At 42.7% G+C, this 25,150-nt stretch overlaps 1 protein-coding gene across 2 annotated transcripts in view; it reads left to right on the top strand.

Annotated features, from left to right (window-relative positions):
- ablim2 (actin binding LIM protein family, member 2) overlaps positions 1 to 25,150 on the top strand; it is a 242,767-nt gene that overhangs the window by 212,678 nt on the left and 4,939 nt on the right. Inside the window, exons 13-19 of one of the 2 annotated variants that reach the window (XM_080742051.1) lie at positions 1,948 to 2,004; positions 5,860 to 5,897; positions 7,127 to 7,238; positions 9,003 to 9,061; positions 17,211 to 17,271; positions 21,414 to 21,421; positions 22,055 to 22,135. In XM_080742051.1, the coding sequence (XP_080598177.1) occupies positions 1,948 to 2,004; positions 5,860 to 5,897; positions 7,127 to 7,238; positions 9,003 to 9,061; positions 17,211 to 17,271; positions 21,414 to 21,421; positions 22,055 to 22,135 (416 nt within the window). Of the gene's footprint in view, positions 1 to 1,947; positions 2,005 to 5,859; positions 5,898 to 7,126; positions 7,243 to 9,002; positions 9,062 to 17,210; positions 17,272 to 21,413; positions 21,422 to 22,054; positions 22,136 to 25,150 lie in introns of those variants that run through there. The other variant, XM_080742050.1, reaches the window with a different exon arrangement.

A 25,150-nucleotide genomic window follows, 5' to 3' on the forward strand; every position in this document is an offset into this window, starting at 1 on the left:
AAGATTGGCCATTTCAGATCATGAGAGACAAGTCAGTGGGCCAATTACATTATTATTATACGACGTCAGCAAGGGGGAGAAGACGACAGCCAGCCCCATGGCCTCCCCTAAGTAACAAGAAATCTTGTGAAATACAATGTTGTCAACCAATCATCAAGGACGATGATACACGAAAGAAGAAGATACTTTTAGTTATATTTACTTTGTGGGCCGGCCATTTTTTTAAATTCCCGGCCTGGACCGGTTTGGTATGGACAGGCTGTTCGGGAGTTGTCCCACTTTTGCCAATGGCCAGCACGTCCCTGCGTCATAAGACCACATGAGACTGCACACAATATGTCCATACATGGGCATCTGACATCATAGATGTCTGACATCCTAGACCACGTGTGAGAATATGTCCATATATGGGCATTCCCCATGTCGCTTCTCACCCTTAGGGCGTCTTACAAGTTGTAACTCTTTATTGTGCAAAGGGAACCAAATGGACCCCTAAGTCCCCTAGATTTGATTCCATTTGCACAGTCTCAGAGTTACAGACCTGTAAACCCCTCATCAAGGACCCCTTTTGCAACGCATTGTGAGCTTGTAGATCAGCTATTTTCGGCAGAGATATTCAGATATACAGAGCAAAAACGGGGAGGGTGCCTAACATAGGACCCTGGGGGACTCCAGATCAATGAAGTATAACAGGGTTCAAGTGGTTGAAGCGCTTTAGATCATCATTTATTCAGACAGACATACTGGCCCCATTAATCGCATTCACGTTACAATATCAATCTGTTCAGTAATCCAACTTTTATTTTGCTGCTATTATTATGCCTATCATTTTGTGTGTGATGCTGGGTTTGCTGGTCTCGCGCTCATTGTTCCCTCTCAATGCAGTTGTAAATTATTTGATCTGGTGCCTCGATATTACGAACAATTAAGTATTGTGGAGAAAAAGGGTCTCTTTGGTGTTTTTAATCCGTTTTAACCCATTTAGGCCTAGAATTATTGAATGCTTTAACCAGTGAAAAATAGCAGATATACAAGCTCACAGCGCGGCACCGAGCTTGTAGATTTGCTATTTTTGAAAAATCATGATATTTCTTTGCAAGTCTTTGAATATATCTATCTAAAAGCGAACATTTGTAACTCAAATATTTGCTTCTGGGTGGTCCCTGGAACAACATATTTTGAGATGGGGGTCCGTGGCCAAATACCTGTAATTTTGGGGGTCCTTGACATGAAAAGGTTTGAGAACAGCATGATTTAGAGGAAGGATTTAGAAGTCGGGTCAAAGATCGGGTTAAAGATATTCAAAGACTTGCACTCATTTTCACGATTTTTCAAAAATAGCAGATCTACAAGCTCGCAGCGCGGCACCGAGTGCCGCGCTGTGAGCTTGTATATCTGCTATTTTTCAATAGTTAAAGCATAAAATAATGGTTAAAGTGGTTAAAATCTAACGCGACTCGGGCGCGTTCCAGGTATTTGAGAGTTATTTGATCTGGTGCCTCGATATTACGAACAATTAATTATTGTGGAGAAAGAGGTCTCTTTGGTGTTTTTAATCCGTTTTAAACCTATTAATGAATTTTCCCTTTGGTTCTAATCTGCCTCAATTTTAATGTGTCATTCCCTCCCTCCCCCCCAAAAAATAATTATTGATATCTTTTGCACATGTTTCTCTTGCATGAATAATACAGAGAGTGATGAATCTCCTGACACGTCATATAGTCAGAAATGACAGATGTCTTGCATTTGAGTCAAGCTATGCTGCACTTTCATCGACGATTATCTCCTCATCCTTCTAAAATAACTGCTAACTCATGCTTCTTTTTTCCATTATCTCTCTCTCTCTCTCTCTCTCTCTCTCTCTCTCTCTCTCTCTCTCTCTCTCTCTCTCTCTCTCTCTCTCTCTCTCCATCTTGGCTTCTTCCACTCTCCTCTCCCCATCTTCAGAGACTAAGGTCAAAGTCGATAATATCTATAGAAAACCCCCCATCTACAAACAGCATGGTACAGTCCCACTTCTCTCTTCTCTCTTTTTGTTTTAACGACCCCCTGGTTTTCCTCTATTGGTCTGGTCTCTGCACGATGTGTCGCATGTCGCCTTGAACGTCAATACTTCGCCCATACATTCCATTACATCCATCCCTCCATCCATCCCAACTCTCTTCCCCCTTTTCGCCCCTCAGGTCTGCACTTGTCCAATAGCCTCCATTGATCTACAGCTATGGTTCTCAAAGGTGCCTTTTCCACTGGCAAAGAACCATTTCGGGTTGTTTCTCCCGCCTATGGGATGAACCATGAGGTGAGCTTTTCCACCGAGAACCGAGTTGATTCTGAACCGTAAAATTTGGTTCGGAACGGGAACCATAAAATCCTTGCTTCCTCTGGTTCAATCTGGTGGAAACGCAAGCCGGTTCGCAAGAACGAACCAAGGTTCCAAGAAAGTTGAAAGGCACTGGTTCTGGAACCAAGGTTCTTTTGGTGGAAAAGGCCACAGCAAAGAACCGGTTCCGGTTCTTGCTCCCGCCTATGGGATGAACCAGAGGTGAGCTTTTCCACTGAGAACCGGAGTTGGTTCCGAACCGTAAAACATTTACGGTTCGGAACTGGAACCACAAAATCCTTGTTTTTTGGCTCTGGTTCAATCTGGTGGAAACGCAAGCCGGTTCGCAAGAACAAACCAAGTTTCCCAAGAAAGTTGAACTGGTTCTTTGCCGGTGGAAAAGGCCCCATAGTGGGGTCTACAGAGTTCCCTGGCTCAAAATATTTTCAATTTGGGGGTCCTTGACATTAAAAGCTTTGAGTATCAGTCAATCTCAACCTTTTTTTAATTTCAGGGACCCCCGGTCCTATGGGATGTCCTATCTTGGAGACCCACCCCATTGAGACTACAACTGTTAAATCTCTGAGACTGTGCAAAATTAAACCAAATGGGCCTGTTTATGGTTCCATTTGGTTCCATTTTTCACAGTCTCCGAGTTATAGACCTTTAAACTCCTCAAGGACCCTTGGACCCCACAGCGAGAACAAGTAATGTACTGTATATAAACTGCATATACAGTAGGATTGGTATGAGAGTTTATACGTTTAGCCCGGCGGTTCTCAGCCGAGGGACTCACAAAATTGTTCTCAGCACAAGTGCACACCAGGGAAAGAAAGAGTAGATAGAACCTTATTTGCGACACGACGTCACCAAGTTGTCTACAAATCAAAGCCCCGATCAGTAGAGAGAGCTGTGTCAATTTATACTCTGTTGTACGATGGGCGGCGCTTGCCGGGAAAATGAACACATCTTGTCGGCAAGGGCACACTTTGTTGCACAACTGAGTATACAGTAGGTACAAGGCAATGGGATCTGTCTACCTTTCCAGCAAATAATCTTGGTTGCAAGCAAAGGGAAAGGGGTCTTAGGACTGACCCAGGTGGGAGCTCATTGTTGTCAGTGATGCCACCCCAATCTCCAAATCTTTCGACATATACTGTTGATAGACCTATCAAAATCATTACATAATCGTCTAATCACAATTATTTTGCATAATTGCCATAATCATCAAAATAAAAAAGTATGAAGTTATGATTGTGAAGCCTAAAAGGCAAGCAGAAATTAATTTTTGATTCATATTATGTTCCAATGTTTGATGCCAAAAACACGATTAAATCGTTAATCACAACTATTTGTATGACAAAATCATCCACCCAAATGTTGTAATCGTGACAGCCCCAATCTAACGTTTGTGCCTCCTTTGCTTGTATAATTATGTAACTTCATCTGAGGCAATAAGCATCGTATGAACATCAGAAAACACTCCATCCCAAAAAACCCAGATGGAACGTGTTACACATAATAAACATGATCTCAAATCTCTGCCTCACTTGATTCAACACTGACCAAAACAAGGCAATCATTATTCCAGCCATATAAACCCTGATATAGCGATTTCCAGATCCTCTTGGTGGGGTTGAGACCGATTCCTGTGACGTTGCCTTGCTGCTTGCTCTTGTCCCGCTCATCTCCTCCCATCATGCTCAGCTGGCGACCATCTCACCGCCTCATTGGTTGATTTTCGAGGGTCTCGAGTATTGTATGTCTATTGATATGGTTGGAGTGGGAGCGTAATTCCCCATAATTCACAGTGTTGATTGGTGTTGTCGTGTCCATCACTAGTTTGAATCGCCGTGTTTATGTCCTTCCTAACCAATGTGTTGTGCCTATGTTCTTGTCTGGATGTTGTTCTCGTTGTTGTTGTTTTGAAGAACTCATGCCAATTCATACTTTTAATAAAGCGGAGTCATGTGCCGGACATCATTTCCGGTACACGACGAACCGCAGGGTACAAATCAGACTTTGGAGAAAGACAAGCTAGCTAGATAGCAATGCCTCCCAGCATTAAGAGCAATACATACCCGGCATCCGGACTTGTCTTCAGAAAGTAGAGGTGATAGAACTACAAATTGACGTGATTCCGAACTTTAGATGGGCGTTCTCCGAACTTTTTCCTCTGGAACCTGTGTGCACCTCCAGAATGTCCTGACTCTCCGAACTGTAGTTTGGAAAGCCTGTACGAACTCCGACGTCAGAAGGAGTATGTATCGCACTTAAAGGCAGACCCAATTTTTTGGGGACAACTTATGCCGATTTATACAGTCAAACAGCGGTGTCGCTTCCCGGTAAATAGCAGGAACTGCAGGGTCACGTGACCTTTCCGGCACCTGACATTCTACGCGCGCGTCTACACCGTCGTATCACAAAGTATATGAATCAGGATCTTGGAGAAAGCCAAGCTAGCTTAGAGATAACGATGTCCCCCATGCACAAGGCGTACACACACTCTTTATCACAGCCGCGCCGCAGAAAGAAATATCATCTCTTCTATTTATCAAATGTGACAAGCGCCGTAAATCAACAGCACATGGCGTTGTTCCTATGAATTTACGAGCGAGCTGTCCGCAGTTGCAGATTGCACGTATCGTTACTAGACGTGAGGTCACTGACAAGGGAGCGCATTGTGGCGTGCTCCGTCTGTCTGCCTTATGAAATAGATACTGTCGCTTTTTCTTTCTTTTTTTTTAAGATCGACTCCCACACAGAAATATTATTCCCCGTATACCGCTCCTCCCCCAGACACCGGGCCCCCGAAATGAGTTTAGTTGGAATGATAATGACGTGATCTTTGCGTTTCACGCACACAAATGCAATCAGAGACAGAAGTACTTTGTCAAAAACATATTGCGTATTGCAGAGAGGGAGTGTGTCCGTTTCTCTACTGAAGGGCTTAGTGGTGCCTTGGTAGGCAGGCAGAGTAGAACGGTGGTTCTCAACCTTTTCAGGCCGCGACCCCCCCAAAATAATCATATTTGAACTGGGGACCCCCCACCATGACAAGCATTTGGAATTGTAGGAGTTGAGGCAATAATAGCCTACATTTTGTTCTTCCAAAATCATGTTGGGGCCCCCTTGGGGTCCTGAGTGACCCACATGTTGAGAACCACTGGAGTAGAATAGAGCATTGCACTGAAAGTATGTACTACAAATAGATATAGATGACCAGGCAACACTCGTCAATTTATACTTAATTTAGGCGTACGATGTTCAAGGCCACAATGCGTTGTGAGCTTGCCGATCTGCTGTTTTTCCAGCGAAGGCCTTCCCGAAAATAAGGATGCTTAATTACAAATACTTACATAAATGCATAGACAGCGGTATGGATGTACTTAGCGGTGTACACACACACACACACACACACACACACACACACACACACACTGTATGGAGCAGGGCTGCGAGGCAGATGTGTGCGTCGTCGCGACGTCGCACGTTAGCGGTTAATGAAGTGTGGCGTAATCATGTGACCTGTCTTACAGCGTCTAGAGGCTCCTGGCAGGATGGGGAGGACACCAAGGTGGGTCCACGCTCTGTGTGTGTGTGTGTGTGTGTGTGTGTGTTGTGTGTGTGTGTGTGTGTGTGTGTGTGTGTGTGTGTGTGTGTGTGCGTGTGCGTGCTTGCGTGCGTGCGTGTGTGTAGGGCTGGACGATATGGACAAAATATCAAAATATATTTTAACGAAATACCTCTAAATTGATATTGTGAGAATTATATACATTTTCGTAGAAAGAAAATGCATATCTACAAGCACACAACGCTGTTCTGTGCCATGCGTTGTGAGCTTGTAGATCGGGCCTGTTTTAGAAAATGTCTAAGCTACTAAAGCCAGGAGTAGACGACTCCTAAATATTATTTAGTGTTTAATCCGTTGGCTGGCACCTAGCTGGACTAGAGTGCTGTGCACCTTTTGTCTGTGTCAGTGTTGTTTTTGACAAGAAATTTTGATTTAGTTTTAGTCATAGTCTTTTTAATAAAATGTCATTTAGTTTTAGTCATAATTTAGTCACCTGAAAAGTTTTAGTTTTAGTCTAATTTTAGTCGACTAAATATCATAATATTTTAGGCGATAAATCTACATTTGACTTACTCAACTGAAATGTATTTTGGCAAGCCTTGATGGCATCGTAATGACTGATTTTACACTTGGTTGTGTGCTGAAAATAGTAGATCTACAAGCTCACAACGCGTCGCAGTGTGAGCTTGTAGATCTGCTATTTTCAGCACACAAAACCTGAGAGCCGCCAAACATAAAATTACTCTCTTCTCCACTAGTCCCTCCCTAACATTTTAGTCTAGTTTTTATTTTGTCGACGAAATTGTCAATTTATTTAGTCTTAGTTTTGGTCATCACAGCTTAGTTTTTATTTAGTTTTCATCAGTGAAAAAAACGCAGTCGACAAACATTTTTTGTCATAGTTTTAGTCGACAAAATCAACACTGGTCTGTGTATATTGCAACATCATGATTATGGCATAAGTGTAATCACAATATTGATATAATAATAATGTCCAGCACTAGTACACTTGACACATGTGCGTGTACAGTATGTGTGCATACTGTATCTCTCCCATCTATATCTGCTTCACTTCGATCACTGTTTGTCAACTTTTACAAATTTCATCCATCTACTAATATACTACTAACACCATCATTTCATCATCCATACTTCTGTCCACCTCTCTCTCTCTCTCTCTCTCTCTCTCTCTCTCTCTCTCTCTCTCTCTCTCTCTCTCTCTCGGTATATAGAGGACCAGCTGGATGATCCTGAAGAGCGAGATTGACGGACAGATGGGTCCGGAAGACTTGCTGGACCCACGTAAGTCCACATGCAGCCTGCCCATGGACACCTCGGAGCCTAGTGAGTGTGTACCGCTATAGCACACACGCACACACACACACACACACACACACACACACACACCACACAGCTCCCGTGTACACAGTAAAATACTTTGAGTGCCATAATTTTGCATAACTAATGTAGATTAGCTGCCAAGGCTTTTTCCTAGGCCCATTGTGTGCGCAGGGTTCCGGGCGGTTCACACCCGCTGAAGGTCATTTCTTTAATCCAATGCATTTTGCTAGAGAAAACCTTCTTTATCCCAGATGTATGTTTTGATTGGCAAGAACCACATCTTTTCACGGCTAGATGGCCAAATAATGATCGGCTAACATTAGCTTAAGCCTATACATAATGGTGGCCAACAACATCCGACCCATAGTCATGTGACACGCGAAATTCATGACGTGCACAAGTATGCACGCTGGGGTTGCATAACACAGCGCAGGGCTATGGACAAAATGGCTGGCGTTGTACGTTTGCGGCTGGCGCCATCTAATGGCTCCTAATGAGTTAAAACAAGTAGTACACCCCCCAAAAAAATCTCATTTTCTATCAGTTGTTTTTGGCATGTTCCTAAGCCGATAATTTGATGACAATGTCTCCCATCATCAAATTATTGACTCAGGAATGTGAATTCAAGACTTCATGGGGTGTGCAATAGATAGAAAATAAAGTAATTTCTGGGTGAACTACTCCTTTAACTCTGGGAGTGTACAAATGGAACCAAATGGACCCGTAAGGGCCATTTGTACCCTCTCACAGCTTACAAGGTGGTAAATCATGAATGAACTCTGAGGATTTTACTGTGTAATTTATTCAACGAGCTCGTCAGGGTTTCAGCATAGAAATTGGGTCAATGAATGACAGGAACTCATCTCTCAGTTTCATTTATTATTTACTTTTAAATAAGATTAAAACCCATTCAGAACGGGTGCACAGTATTGTGTATCATTATTTTATGCTTTAACTATTGAAAAATAGCAGATATACAAGCTCACAGCGCGGCACCGAGTGCCGAGCTTGTAGATCTGCTATTTTTGAAAAATTGTGAAAATTAGAATTTTGACCCGATTCTATCTGTCTTTTGAATCCTTCTAAGATGTTTTGAAAAGCCTATGTTTCTATGTCAGCAATCTGGCCAGCCATCGTCAAAGAAAAGGTCCTTTTCACTTAACTGGAGCTCAGTTAGTCTGTTCTTGAGAGACTACTATGTCAGTGGTTCTCAAACCTTTTCATGTGAAGGACCCCCAAAATGATATGTATTTAGCCACGGACCCCCATCTCTAAATATTTAGTTCCAGGGACCCCCCCAGGAGCAAAATTTGAGTTACAAACGTTCACTTTGAAAATACATATATTCAAAGATGTGCACACATTTTCACGACTTTTTCAAAAATAGCAGATCTGCAAGCTCGCAGCGCGGCACTCGGTGCCGCGCTGTGAGCTTGTATATCTGCTATTTTTCACTGGTTAAAGCATTCAATAATTCTAGGCCTAAATGGATTAAGATCTAATGCCTCATTCACACTACAGATATATAGTTGAACGTTTTGCTTGGTAATTCAATGTAATCTCAATGGAAACCAGCTTTAAAGGCTGGATTCCAAGGACAGCCGACATGCCCAGCCTTTAAAACTGGTTTCCATTGAGATTACATTGAATTACCAAGCAAAACGTTCAACTATATATCTGTAGTGTGAATGAGGCATAAGTGCGGGTGTGTGTTTGTTTGTTTGTTCATGCCAATGTGTGAAAATGTTCCTTTCCGTTTCCTACCAGACTTCCCCTACAATAAGTCAGCCTCTTTACCCGGATATGGAAGGAATGGAATCTACAAGGTACAGTGCTATTTATTTTACCTGATCTTACACTGTGTGACTGGTTGTTGTAAAATGGGCTTTACCAGGGAGAGAAGGGGAGAAAAAAGATTTCTAAATGTATTGCATCAGTGGTTCTCAACCTTATCATGCCGCAACCCCCAAAATAATCATATTTGAACTGGGGACCCCCAACTCTGACGAGCACTAAGATTTGAGGAATTACATTTTGTATAAGACGGTTGGTTCTATTGTGAAAATAGCAGATGCTTGGCTATTTTTGGCTATTTTCACAATTTCTGCCTAATATTTGACAATTTGGCCAATTTTTAACTTGTCATTTTAGAGGTATTAACACAATGCCTGCCAAGGGTTAAAAAGAAATCTATCTTAGTACTGCCCGGCTTTTTACAAAAAAAAAATTGAAAATAAAAAAATAAATAAACATTTTTTGAAAAAAAATAAGCTCTCAGAAGATGTCCATTGCCCCCTTGCAGTTGGCAGAAACATATAATCAACCCCAAGAAAAATCTATTTTTAGATTAACACACACAAACAATTACAGCATGTGGATGGTGGCCATTTTGGCAGCCATCTTGAAGAAGGTGTGCAGAAAGCTGATTACATGAATAACATTTTTATATTTTTTTATCAGCATCACAGGCTGCCCAAAGAGCAGTGAACCCATTGCTGTCTCATATATTAGTGAACAGTGACCCCCAGTGGCCAAAAATGGTAGAACGTACAGTAACGTGTGAGGCGGTAGATAGCTGGGCAAAATAGAACGTTTATAAACGTGTAAGGCGGCAGATGAGTTAAAAAGGCCATAAATTGTCACTTTAGAAATGTGCAGACAACCTCTATACACTTTCACGTTGGTTTGTTTACTGTCGAGTGATAAAACAATGTTTCACATTAAGCTAATCATCTGGGGACCCCCCAAAATAATTTATAAACCACAGGTTGAGAACCACTGCAATACGTTACAGAAAATATTATCCTGATGAAACAACCTATCTTAACTCATCCACTACATTGGACGAGTTTGACGAGCTATAGTTATGGGTCCACTCTGCTTATGACGAATATGACGAGCTATCAATTAGCTTTAATAACTATAAAACAAAAAAGTATGATCGCCGATTCGCCGTCCATAGCGCTCTGTGGACCCGCCCTATTCACAAAAAACGGATCTGGATGTTCCAGAACGGAAATGGGGGGGCGGGACAACGACGCCTGTATCCTGTCTGCCGAAATGTCATCCGGTTCAATGTTGTGCAACACCAGCGTGGCTCTCCGTCGGTTTCGCTTTGAGCGATGGAAGGCTGTAGTGCTTTGTTGCTTACCCTGCCTGGATCGTATTGTGAATGCAATCGGTGAACCATCGCGCAATGGATTCGCGCGCGCGCCCACGTTAAAGGTAGGCAAAATCCTGGCGGTGTGGACCCTCAGAAGGGTCTTAAAAATAGCGGTGGGTGAGTTAACATGAATTAGAAGGACAATATCAGTCAGCAGAAGCAGGGACTTGTGTCTTCAATGAGTCTAACATTCATTACAAGGATGATATCAGTCACCAGAACCAGAGAGGTCTGTTTCCAATGAGTCTAACATGGTTATAAAGAACTGGGGCATGTCTGATCCAATGAGTATCAAATATCTAAATATTGAATGAGAAAACATTAAAAAATAAAATAAAAAAAGAGTGCACACAGAAACCAGAGTAGACTTGGAAATGACTTAAAGTTACGACTTTTATTTTTTAATTCAAGCTCACAGCGCATCACTTCGTGCCGCGCTGCGAGCTTGTACATCTGCCATTTTTGAACGGTTCGGGAAAACACTTGAAAGAACTGTTGGTTTAGAAGGCATTTGAAGACTCAGCCTCGGATCGTCTAGTAGCTTAGGTCATTTGCTGCTATAGCTACTGCCCAACACAAGCCAATTAGCCTAATAGAATAAAGAATGGCATTACTGTGTCTTAGCATTGCGGTTGTTATGAGCCAGTGTTCTACACCGTAGCGAATCCATGATCCAGTGAGTGGAAAAACAAAGAGGGAAACACATATGAACCGTTGTGCAGCTAATGCTCTCTCATGTGGGGTCAGTGGAGTTTGTGTGGCATCGCCTCACCCCTCACATCTGACTACCATTGGCCGGTTGCGACGGCATCGCGGCATGAGTAGGGATGGGACGATAAGCGATATTATCGTTTATCGTGATAAAAAAACATTCACGATAATCGTATCGTGTAGATTTAATTTATTGTGATATCGTCCTCCGTCATGCACTGGGATCAATTCACGTTTTATTTGAGCTGCATATCCGGTGACATTAAACCCTCTATAATTGGTGAAAGGTACTTATAATATACGTATTTGATTATTGAGTCTTTTTTTTTCACTCTCTATCAAATGTCTTGCGACGCGTTGTGAGCTTGTAGATCAGCTATTTTTTGGCAAATGTTCCGACCCCAGGATAATGGATTTGGATTATCGTGATAATATCGTAAATCGCGATTTATTTTGTCACAATAATCGGGATATGAAATGTTCATATCGTCCCATCCCTAGGCATGAGACATGCACACTGGCAACCCCAAAGCACGCACGCACGCACACACACACACACACACACACACACACACACACACACACACACACACACACACACACACACACACACACACACACACACACACACATACACTGGTGTAAAGTAACTAAGTATGTGTACTTGAGTACAATCTTGAGGTATTTTTTTTACCTTCTTCAGTCGGCTATTTAACATTTTCTGTAGGCCTACTTCTACTCCACTACATCTCAGAGGAAAATATACTTTTACTCCACTACAATTATTTGAACACTTAATTACTAGTTAGACCTTGATTATTATTACAAACCATACTTTACCCACGTTAGCCCTATATACACTTCGGCCATTTGAAAATAGCCGATCTACAAGCTTGTAGATCTGCTATTTTCAAAAAGTTTTTTATACATTTATGCATACAAATACTTTTGTACTTTTACTCAAGTACATTTAGAATTCAGGACTTTTACTTCTGACCGAGCATTTCTACATTGCAGTACTGATATTTTTACCAAAATGTTTTTTTTTAGTAATTTTCCCACAGTCGAACGAAAGAACGCGCACACAAGCACCCACGCACACGCACACGCACACACACACACACACACACACACACACACACACAGGGCGATCGCCCCTGAGCACCAGCTGGCTGCAGGGTGTGACGTGCGACCGCGCCAACGCCCCACACGTGTCACTTAACGGCAGGTTAAAACCTGGCGTTAACAAGCCTTTGTTCGCATGGCTTTTTGTAGTTTAGCTAGAATGAGGTACTGGCACAGGCCAGGGCCACGGGGGGAGGGGGTTGTGACGCGTGCTTTTGATTCTTACGATGTTTTGGCCGTCCAACTGAAGGGAGCGGCACGTTCCGTGAGGCACTGGAAAGTGGCTCGTTAGGCTCGTTAAGGGCAATGAGGTGTGCCTGTCGCCGTACTAGAGGGGATCACGCCAAGCGCGCCCCGCGGACTTTATGTTAACCCTTTAAATGTAAGGGCTTTGCACACAGGAGCGTTTCCTTTTGCCAATGAGTTTTTACCGCATGCGAAAAGAAGCATGAATCGAACTGGGTTCGATCTGGAAAAAACGCACTGCCGTAGCCACTTGTCGCACGGCAAATTCGGAGCCGGTGTGCATGAGGTCATTACAGAATCATTGTATAAAAAGAAAAAAAAAAAAAAAAAAGTTTTTTTCGCGCGAATAATCGCGCCTGTCTGCAAAGCCCTTAACTGGACCTGAGTTGTCCGGAATGTGGATGCAGGAGTTCAAGTGGTTAAGTCTCTATCTTTCTCTCTCTCTCTCTGAAATGCTCCCCTCCATCCCCCTCAAGCCTATAACAGAGTCCTGGGTGAAGAGCTATTTCTTCACCCTGGACTATGATAGAGGCTTTACTGGAACCTGCCACCTGCACTGTTTAATATGACCACTGAATGGTGCTGTTTCTCCGGTATTTCACCACCACCAGGTTGGCCATTGTGATCCTCCGGATTTAGGGAGTCTTACTGGTGATCCTAGACAGACAGACAGACAGACAGACAGACAGACAGACAGACAGACAGACAGACAGACAGACAGACAGACAGACGGATAGATACCTTCATTTATCCCATGGTGGAAACATTCGCCCAGAGGTGGCACAGAAAGGGAAAAAAGTACAGTTGTGTACAGCATTACAAGGTAAAAATAAATAAAATAAACATCAATAATACAGAACGATATACAGAAGTAAAACCTCTGCCGGACGGTGGTCTCTCCGTGTCTCACCGTAACCCGTCATAAGACAAATAAAGTGTCCATTACAGTCAGTGCCTCATAAGTGTCTGTCCTTAAGGAGCAGATCGATATTTTTGATTGATTCAGTCTGGCTGTGTCTCTGGAGGGTTCATTTAACAGAACTCTATACTAGCGATTAGCACTGACCGTCAAAGAATAAGCACATGAACCCTAGTCTCGCTTAGCCAGGCAATTATTACATTATCTCCAAAAAAAAGAGTCTGGGACTACACCGAGTCACTGGAACTAGGTCTGAGTGATCTGTTTGTCATTTGTGTTCATGGGAATATATTTTAAAATCTCTTAAGATTACTTTTTAAGTTCCATTTCTGCTAATAAGCAAGCCTATGCTTAGATTATTTTGATTTGTAATAGGATACATTGATTGCGCGACCAAAATGGAAGTGGGGATGAGGCTTCACATCCGCTTGCTTTCCCCTTTATTCATCAAAACAAAAAATAAATTGAGAGAGGCAACAGTCTGGCTACACAAGACTCCATGAACCCTAGCGGCCGTATTCTAGGCATGTCATATTAGGCGAACATTTTGAGAAAACGGGTGAACATTAATCTGAAATCTGAAAAGATGGGCTATTTTCAGCAAATATACTTTTCATACAAAAATACTTTTCAGAATTAAAATTCAAAAGCATCAAAAGATGCTTGTGTAGTCACTACAGCCTCACACAAAAGTGTAGTGTGATCAAGTAGGGCTTGGATTTACGAGAAAACACAAAATGTTAAAATACAGGAGAATTAGAGACTCCTGCGCGACAACAGCAATGTATATATATTAGAAAAAGAAAAGTCATCCTGTTTCATCAACACAGGAAACTAATGAGTATCGTTTGAGAAGGTTTGATGTTTTTCCCCTGCATTTAGAGACGCACTGCGCCACAACTCGCCTATCAGGTTACATAGGGATCAGACGCTAGTAGTGGCTCCACATGCAAAGGGCTATAGTTTGTTATAACGTCGCCGTCAGAGTGGAAAACCTTGTATGTCCAAAACCCTGTTGGCACACAACGCCTCGCACCGCGAGGCGTTGTGTGCTTGTAGATCGGCTGTTTTCACTATCATTTTTAAAATGCAAAACGAACGGTTTTGGACATACAAGGTTTTCACCCGACAACGACGATATTGTAATGTTACAAGTGGAAACAGCAACTCTCAGTCTGCATTTTCAAACGCCAACACAGGCAGGGTTTGAGATCCACAGTTCGGGCACTACAGCCAAAGGAAAACGATCAATCTGTATGGTAGAGTGTGTTAATACAATAACATATACAATATATACAATTGGGGTGGTTGTATTTTGTCTCCCTGCTCTTCTATTAGCCTTATTCACGGCCCGCCCACTCAGCATCCCCCAGGTGCTGAAGTCACATTTTGAAGGGGAAAATCCTACTATAGCCTATAGAGTTAACAAAGAAATCGCAAATTTAATGCAATTTCCGAATAATAAAATACGGCTAGCATGATCAAGAACACAAGATAGTAAAAGGCACAAAGCATTATAATTTACTTTACCGTTCGAAATAATGATTTGTTGGCTTTAAGTCCAGCTATTTCTGTTATAGTTTCCCCTTCTAAATTGATGTCAGCATCCGGGGGATGCTGAGAAATTTGCTGAGTGGGCGGGCCGTGAATAAGGCTTATTGAGACACATGGATTGTGTCAAAGGTCATGTCTCACTCGCGTAGGAAACCGGGTTCAAATCTAAGAGGAAAGTTTCATAGTTCAGCTTTTAATTTATATATTATGTAAAAAAAGATGTTGAAATACGGAGATACAAGTTTTCCACCCTAAAGCGTGTGGAGGCAAGGCGATACCACACGGGGGGGTATTTAGTCTAGGCTCTAATGATGTTATTACTGCCCTGCAGTGTTTGTTGATGGACAGAGGACAGACACATGGACACGTGAAAACTATAACCGAGAGGAGAGAGGAGGAAATTAATGTTTAGAGGCTGTGTTGGATTCACCGTGGGACACGGTGGGTTAGACCAGTGGTTCTCAAACACACGTCATTTTAAAAATAAATAAATAAAAGAAAAATCTAAGAAATTCTATAAATCAGAAAACAAATGTCTAAGAAGCAGTGAAAATAGACGATCTACAAGCTTGTAGATCTGCTGTTTTCACTAGTTTGTATCTGGCCTGTGTTTGTCACTTGACTTGGTAGGGTCACTTTCTCTCTCACATAGATGGATGGAGAGAAGGGTCTCTCTTTGTGACTCGACTTTCTCTATTGGTGACAATTCAAGGACTTTTTAATAACTTTAAAATGACAAATTAAACATTGGCCAAATCGTCAAATATTTAGAGGCAGAAATTGTGAAAATAGCCGATCTACATGCTCACAACGCCTCACAATAGAACTAGTCTCGCGTAGCCAGACAACTATTCCACAATCTCCGAATGCTATATAGAGTCTGGAACGGCAGCTCCCGAACGGCGAGTATCGGAAGTAGCCAGTGCTGCACTGAACTGTAGTCCCATTGGAAACATAACAGAAACACAATAGCTCAGACAAAGTCATTCGAGCAGCCTATTCTTGTTATGAGTGTATAGTTTAAGAAAGCGTTTGAAAACAACATGGAAGTAACACCAACAACACCAGAGAAAGACAAAATAATGCTCCAAAAAATAAAGAAAGGAGACATAACGCTTCCAGTAGGACAAGTTATTGCTACTGCACCAAGGGAGCGGTTGCGTCACATCCGCTTTATCTCGCACTCATCATTTCTATCCCGGTTTGCCAGACTGTATGCCGGGAGCATTTGGCCAAATTGCGGAGGCAACAGTCTGGCCACGCCAGACTACAATAGAACCAACCGTGTTATACAAAATGTAATGCCTCAACTCTTAGTGCTCATCAGGGTGGGGAGGTCCCCAGTTAGAATATGATTATTTTGGGGGTCACGGCCAGAAAAGGTTGAGATCGAACCACTGCTCTAGGCTACAAGTATACACTTCATACATGCCATTGACATGCCGGGTATTAGGCAGAGCTGTTCGGGAAAAAAGGGGGGAAAAAAGAAGGCTCTGCTTTACAAGGGAGGGTCATGGGCTTCAAACTCCCCACAACAGCTCATTTGTCCCATCCGTGAGCGAGACCACTCCAGTCACGACCGCTCACTCACTGTGTGCGTGGCTTTTGATAAGAGTATATCGTCGTTGTTGTGTGGAAACCTTATATGTCCAAAACCGTTCGTTTTGCATTTATCATTAAAAAAAAAACGATTTAAACTAGTGAAAACAGCCGATCTACAAGCACAGAGGCGTTGTGTGCTTGTAGATCTGCTGTTTTCACTACTTTTGTGCGACGGCCTTGTACGATGAAGCAGGGCTTTACTTTGCGAAAGAACATACACATTTGAAACTTGGAGATACGAGGTTTCCGCCCGACAACGACGATATAGAGTCAAGACAAAATGTCTGGGATAAATCATACTCTCTTGTTTTTTACACTCCACAGTCCTATCAGGCTGAGTGATAAAAACCTTCTATCGGGGGATAGGCTCTCCTCTCTGTGACCCAGAACATTATCTGTAGCCACGTCTAGGGGTGATGACACAAAGAGACTTTGAGTTGACTATGTACAGTAACACGCTCCAGGCAGACGGTTAGCCTTCTGACCTTAACCTGTTCACCATCTAAACTCCCTCTGTGTGTGTGTGTGTGTGTGTGTGTGTGTGTGTGTGTGTGTGTGTGTGTGTGTGTGTGTGTGTGTGTGTGTGTGTGTGTGTGTGTGTGTGTGTGTGTGTGTGTGTGTGTGTGTGTGTGTGTGTGTGTGTGTCCCATTCCAGGCTGCAGAGATGGTCGAAAGCGAGGCAGACCCAGACTCCCACAGCTGGGGGGGCATGAGAGGTGAGCCATGACTCCCCAAGATAAACATGATGTTTATCAGTGATGTACTGTACCACTGTAACTGCACATCTCCGTCACACCTTCCCAGGCGAGCACTTAAAGGACCCCCTGGTTTCAGTTTTCAAATGTCTGTAATGTATCTAGGAAGAGTGCAATGTATGTTGTGTAGTAATAATCAAAATCTACAAAGTAACTAGTAGTAACCAAAGTTTTCAAATAAATCTAGTAAAAGTACAATATTTGGATCCCAGGTGTAGTGGAGTAGAAATAAAAGTATTGGAACAAAGGGGCTCTACAGCGCGCCTCAGCCTACACGGCTAGTCTGGTGCATCACAGGAGCAGGGACTGATGTATGCAGTAGAGAGAGAGACACTGGAGCAGCTCAGACGGTTCTAGCCTTTTATTCAGGTGCCAGTATAACAGGATTGACTAACGTTTCGATGCTAGTGCATCTTCATCAGAGTCATTCAACTGGTCCAGGCGCATACCACTTAGGCAAAAAAAAAGAAAAATCTTAAAGTAAAAAATACCTAAAAATTAGTAAGTACAGTAATTGAGTAAATGTACTTAGTTACTTTCCACCACTGAGGACACAAACCTTAAGGATCACAGTGTATAGATATAAAGCACATGTAAAGTCACAGCAGATCGCTGAGATCAGCTCTGTGATCCTTGATTACAGAGTTAAGCTGTGTGCTTTGGCAGGGGTGTCGCACCAAATTCTGGGTCCTGGGTACAAGGATTCACTGCGTTATACAAGCTCACAGCACGCACTGCGAACTTGTAGATCTGCTATTTTTGAAAAATCATGAATATTTGTGCAAGTCTTTGAAGGTTTTTTGAAAAACCTATGTTTCTATAGGCTGATTTCAGACTCTGCGCTGAGAACCAGTCCGCTCAGAGAGTCTATGGCAGGGGTAGACAACCTTAGGCACGAGTGCCAACATTGGCACAGGGGAGGGTGATCACTGGCACACTAGCAGAAGTGTGAGAGAGAAGAGGATTTATGTTTTAAAATCAAATATTGTTTTAAACGTGGTCAATTAAATTAAGTCACATAATTTGCAGCAAATTACATCTTGCACATAATTATTTGACTGGGGAGGAAGTCTGGGAGAGGTAGATTATTGCTCTGAATGTCCTGACAATCAAAATGTGTCAGAATGTTGTTGTTGATGGGGTGTCATTAACATGTATGTTGACATGGCACACTGACGATCTAGAAAATAAAAACATGGCACTTCATTTCAAAAAGGTTGCTGACCCCTGGTCTATGGGCTGGAGCCAGGCAAATGTTTCGATGTCAGTGGCGCTCAAACTTTTTCATGTGAAGGACCCCCAAAATGTTATGTATTTGGCCACGGACCCCCATCTCAAAATATTTAGTTCCAGGGACCCCCCCCCCCCCCATCTCAAAATATGAGTTACAAATGTTCGCTTAAAAGATATTCAAAGATTTGCACACATTTTCATGACTTTTCAAAAATAGCAGATCTACAAGCTAGTGCCATGCTGTGAGCTTGTATATCTGCTATTTTCAATAGCTAAATTAAAAACGAATTAAGGTCCCTCCACCTTGGGCCCTAGTAACTCAGTACCACTTTCCCCCCCTTTTGACGCCCCTGTGCTTTAGTCACGCACCGCTGACCCTTGTTCAGTGATTAGAACAGCAGCACACACACACACACACACACACACACACACACACACACATACACACACACACACACACACACACACACACACACACACACACACACACACACACAGACACACACACTGTGTGTGTCTGGGACCAATGATGTCATTTTTCCAGCTGCACATTTATTGGTTAGCCAGTCAGGTGAGGGGAGAGATGCACAGTGCGTGTGTGCATGTGATTGTGCGTGCGTGCGTGTGTGCAGTGAAGTAACTAAGTACATTCACTCAAGTACTGTACTCAAGTAAAATGTTGAGGTATTTTTATTTTATTTATTGGAGTATTCACCACTTCTACTCTACCTCTCCACATCTCAGAGGCAAATATTGTACTTTTACTCCACTACAATTATTTGAAAACTTTACTTACTAGTTACTTTGTAGGTTTTGATTATTATTACTAAGCATACACTAACTACTTCAAACCTACATACATTTCGGTTATTTGAAAATAGCGGATCTGCAAGCTCACTGCTCACAATGCTATTTTCAAGAGATTTTTCTACATTTTATATTTGAAAACTTGTGAAAAGAGACATTCTGCAAAACATAAGTGGACTACTCTGTACTTTGGGCACTTTAAGTACATTTAGATGCCAATTCTTGTGTACTTTTACTTAAAGGGTCACTCCACCACTTTTCAACCTATCTTCATATAATAGGTCCTCACTAATGTTCATGATAAAATTTCACAATTTTTTCTACGCAGTTTGGGTCTCATAGGAGAGCTGTGGGTGGGTCAAATCCTTCCTACCGGTGACATCATCAATGGGAAATGCAAGCTAATAGAAACTGCAGGCTTTCTATTCCTGAAAAAGTTGCAATGTTAAAGTGGAAACCATTGTTCTCGTGATAATAAAAATCTTTTTTCTTTCTTTTTTTCAAAATTATTATTTAATTTTTTTTTGTCAAACGATGATGTCACCGGTAGGAAGGATTTGACAGCTCTCCTATGAGACCCAGACTGAATAGAAAAAAATTGTGCCATTTTATTATGAACATTAGTGAGGACCTATTATATGAAGTGGTGAACTACTCCTTTAAGTACATTTTGAATTCCGGACTTTTCACTTGTAACTTCTACATTGCTACATTGCTGTATTGATAATGTGATACTTTTACTTAAAGGGGGCGTGACACGGCCAAAACAGCTAATTATGGCTATCAAATTAGCCAATTTTTTTAATGATGTCATGTACCCCCATGTTAAATGACCCAATCAATTTATTGTAGTTACTGTACTGAAAGTAGTACTTTCTGTACAGTAACTGAAATAAATTAATTTGATTGGGCTAATATGGGGGGAGGGGCGGAGACTTGCGGAGTCGAGTATCCATATCATTATCTTGTGAAACTGCCCCAAAAAAAGCTGTCCGAGGTGTGTTTCCGACTTTCTAAACCAACTTTAAAACTATCAGTTCTAGGGGTAAAAATGATATAGCATTCGCTATAAAATCAATGGTTAGACCGATAAAAAAGTACATGTCTTCTTCAAAAAAGGTGTCAAAAAAGGTGTACGAGGGTCAACACGCTTCTCCCCGTCTACGATACGGTTTTGTCGGCCATACCCTGCTGTCTCTGCCCTAAACCTGACTGGAGCACCCGGGACACCGGAGCAAGCGTACGGTAGAACGAGGGTCCAGCGAACTCCTCTGCAGAGGAGGTCCGTGCCTCCGTGGCTCATACACTCTGTGTGTGTGTAGCCTGTGTGTGTGCTTTCGCGCGCGTGTGTGTAAATAGCCGTGCGGTGCAGCGCTAGCCGGCGGGGCTACACGCTAACAACAAGGCATCATCACGTTGTGCGCGGCACCGCACGACGGACGAAGTATACATTGCGCAGCACCGCAAGACGGACGAAGTATACATTCACTACTAACTGATACGGCCCCGCCTCCTTTTCAGACTGTTTGAAGAAACACCACGTGACCTACTGTACCATAATGTTAATTTTCGGCCGGTGTCGCCACTCCTTTAAGTATGAAATGTGAGTACTTGTTTTCCACCACTGCGTGCTGGCGTGCGTGCACGTGTTCCGTGCGCGCGTGTGCATCTGCTCCTGCCAACCCAACGAAATAGAAGAGGGCCAGCGTGCCAAGCTCATAATAGTGTGTGCGTGTGCGTGTGCGTGTGCGTGTGCGTGTGTGTGTGCGTGTGTGTGTGTGTGTGTGTGTGTGTGTGTGGGAGCATGTGTGAGCGTAATCTGAACGCGCACGCGGCCACGCGCACATTCGCGCACGCTACGCACAACTCGGGAGAAAATCACTCTTCTGTTCTCATGTTGCTGCCATTACTCTTTAGCTGTCATTTTATTTATGCTCCATTATGGTAATTTTAATAATAGCCTCTGAATGAAAACCTCATTGTTCTATTATTGTTCTACTATAATAATCTCTCTCTCCCTCTCTCCCTCTCTCTCTCTCTCCCTCTCCCTCTCCCTCTTTCAGAGTACAAGGTAAGATTCACATCACTTGCTACCAGTTGCCATTCATTGCTCCAGTTTTTATATCGTCACTGTCGGGCTGAAACCTTGTATCTCCAAGTTTCAAATGTATATGTTTTTTTCACCAAGTAAAGCCCTGCTTCATCATACAAGGCTGTCGCACAAAAGTGAAAACAGCCGATCTGCGGTGCGAGGCGTTGTGTGCTTGTAGATCGGCTATTTTCACTAGTTTAGTTCATTTTTTAAATGATAAATACGAAACAAACGGTCTTGGACATACAAGGTTTCCACCCGACAGCGACGATATATTAGACTATTCTTGGCTGCAGCCTTTGCAGCTTGGAGAGCTTATACTTACAGTATTAGGACATTTGGAAGTGATACAATTGCTGTGTGTTTGTGTGTGATAAATCCACACGACAATGCCTGCCTTTGTTGTGTGCGTGCGTGTGCGTGTGCGTGCGTGCGTGCGTATTGATGTATTACCTGCTAATCTTTGGATTAAAAACGTCTGCTAAATGCGTAAATCGTAATTCTAAATTGTGCGTGTGTGCGCGTGTGCATGCGTGCGTGTGTGTGTGTGTGTGTGTGTGTGTGTGTGTGTGTGTGCGTGTGCGTGTGTGTGTGCGTGTGTGTGCTTGTTAGGTTTATCCATATGAGATGTTGGCGGTGACACACAGAGCCAGAGTCAAGTTGCCCAGGGATGTGGACCGCACCAGACTGGAGGTGAGAGATCTAATCGCATATCTACAAGCTTGTGGATCTGCTATTTTCACAATTTAAAAAATTTCTTAAAATAATGCTAAAAAAAAGGAATGGTTTTGGAGATACAAGGTTTGTATGTATGGGTACAATCCTCAGTTTGTATGTACCGTATCTTCGTTGTCGGGTGGAAGCCTCGTATCTCCACGTTTCAAATGTGTACGGCGTTGTGTGCTTGTAGATCGGCTGTTTTCACTAGTTTAAATCGTTTTTAAAATGATAAATGCAAAACGAACGGTTTTGGACAACGACAGTATACAGTACAATCCTCAGTTTTTATTGAACACGTTTTGTGCACTCTCAGATTTACAGGGTTGCAACAGTTCATTATAAATCAATTATGAATCAGGCACGTGCACACATAGACCTCAAAGGGAGCTTGAGCCCCATGTCCTTTTATCTGTCTCTAAAAAGTGCCCTCTCCAGACCATGAATGCAGTTTTTACTATGGTGAAAGAAATGCAAATGCCCTCTTTCCATGTGTCATACCTGAAGGCAGAATTCAAGAGAATTGCCTTGTCCAAACTCTCCTGAACTTGAATGCAGCATCTTATGTTGAAAGAATTGTCCTCTCTGTGTAGAAATCAAGCATCGAAAATAGCCGACCTCCAAGCTCACAACGTGTCGCGCTGTGACGCATTGTGAGCTTGGAGGTCTGCTATTTTCGATATTTTCACCAAAAGGCCCTTTTAGAAATGTCAGCCCCTGCCTCTCTAACATTCTCTGCACGTCCCTGCTGCGTCTTATTCATCTCATTCACCTTATTAAACTTCGTCATGTACACTGATATTCCCCCGAGCGGAGGGGGAGCCGACCGAGGCCCAAAGTTCCTCCAAAGAGCAAAAAGCTCAGAAACCCCCACCGCAAGCGCTCGCTCGCTCACCTCGCCACACGGAGAGAGCCCGTCCGTTTCATTGCCTTCCAATCCGCGCTTGAGGTCTAAACGCACGACCAAATCGAATCCTACGCCTCAGAACCTTCTCCAAACAAGAGAGCAGCCCCGTTCCAGCCGAACCAAACCAAACCCAGCCCCTTGGCTTGGCTCTCCTTACAAACACTCAGTGTGTAACCCCGTCTGCGTAAATGTCAGGAAATATACTGTGGAGCGTGGAGGCCCAAAACACACGGATGGCATTGATTTAGGAGCGAACGGAGAGAGGGTTTTATTTTTATTTTTTGCATCTCTGTGGCGATATTGCCAGTGGTGTAAAGTAACTAAGTATGTTTACTCAGTCAAGTATTGTACTTAAGTACAATTTTGAGGTATTTTTCTTAACTGGAGTACTTCCAATGTTCAGTTATTTTACTTCTACTCCACTACAATTATTTGAAACATGTTAGTTTCTAGTTATTTTGTAGATTTTCATTGTAATTACTTAGCATACATTAACCACTTCAACCCTATATACATTTTGTCCATGTGAAAATAGCTCACGAGCTCACAATGTGTTGCATCGCGATGCATTGAGAGCTTGTAGATCTGCTATATTCAAAGGATTTGAATACATTGTTATACATTTGAAAACTTGTGAAATGGAATATTCTATAAAATGAGTACTTTTATCTTTGTTACCAATTTTGATACCAATACTTTTGTACCTTTACTCAAGTACCGGACTCTTACTTGTAACAGAGTATTTGTACATTGCAGTATTGCTACTTTCTTATTTTTATTTATTTTTTCGCTTTTATGCCTTTATTGATAGTATACAGTAGACTGACAGGAAATGGGGAGAGAGAGAGATGGGGAGTGACATGCGGCAAAGGTCGTCCGGATCGGGAATCGAACCGGCGACGCGCGGCAACCATGCCTATGTGGCGGTGCCTATGTGGTATGTGCCTTGACCAGTAGGCCACCGGACACCCAGTATTGCTACTTTTACTTAAAGGAGGACTTTGCCACTTTTCAACCCATCTTCATATAATAGGTCCTCACTAATGTTCATAATAAAATAGCACAATTTTTTTCTACTTGGTCCAAGTCTCTTAGGAGAGCTGTGGGAAGTTCAGAAATCCATCGTCTTGTGACATCATCATTTCCCCCCCCAAAAAATAAAAAAATAATCAATATTTTTGAAAAATAATATTTTGATTTTTATTATCGCGAGAACAAGACGATGGGTTTCTGACCTGCCCACAACCCTCCAATGAGGAAAAGAAAAAGAAAAAAGCTATTTTTTGGTGAGGACCAATTATATGAAGATAGGTTGAAAAGTGGTGAAGTACTCCTTTAAGTGAGTACTTTTCCCACCACTGCTGTGGAGCATGGAAGCCCAAAAAGTCACGGATGGCATTGATTTAGGAGCAACGGGAAAGAGTTTATTTTTATTAGAAATGTTTTTGAATCTCTGTGGCGATATCGAACACAAATCAAATATGGGCTGTCATTTTTTGCTTCAACGCCAATCACCTGGTTTCCGTAATGATCCAGATGCCGCTGCAAGCGGGAGGAATGTGGGCGCGAGCGAGGGCGCCTACCTGGCTGGCAGCACCTCACATGCACACATGCATACATACAGGCACGTGCACACATAGACATCAAAGGGGGCTTGAGTCCCTGCCCTTTTTGTTAAGCATGGAGCCCAGAAAACCAGGAAGGTGGAATCATGATCAGGCAATGTTAACTCAACTATCTCAAGTAAAGTTTTCAAATAATTGTAATGGATGCCTCTGAGTACGAGATACGTACTGTAAAAATACCTCATAATTGGAGGAGAGGATAGTTTAATACGCATTTAGTTTTATTGTCTCTAGGCCTATGGTAAATCTGTCCTGGACGCGTTATTTGGAATCGCACATGAGTTCTGTGCGGGAGGCTCTCGTTTTCTATTGACCATGATGGAGTTGGTCCGTCCAGGTTTACATTCACCAGGTTAGCATTCACCAGCGTCGGCAGGTTTTTGCACAGATGTAGCCCAGGACATGCTCTAATGATACAGCTAGTTGCGCCCAAGTCGGCAACCTTCGGGGTCGCCACAG

Source organism: Nannobrachium achirus, assembly GCF_963921795.1.
Source record: "Nannobrachium achirus genome assembly, chromosome: 14".
NCBI classification, from domain to species: domain Eukaryota; kingdom Metazoa; phylum Chordata; class Actinopteri; order Myctophiformes; family Myctophidae; genus Nannobrachium; species Nannobrachium achirus.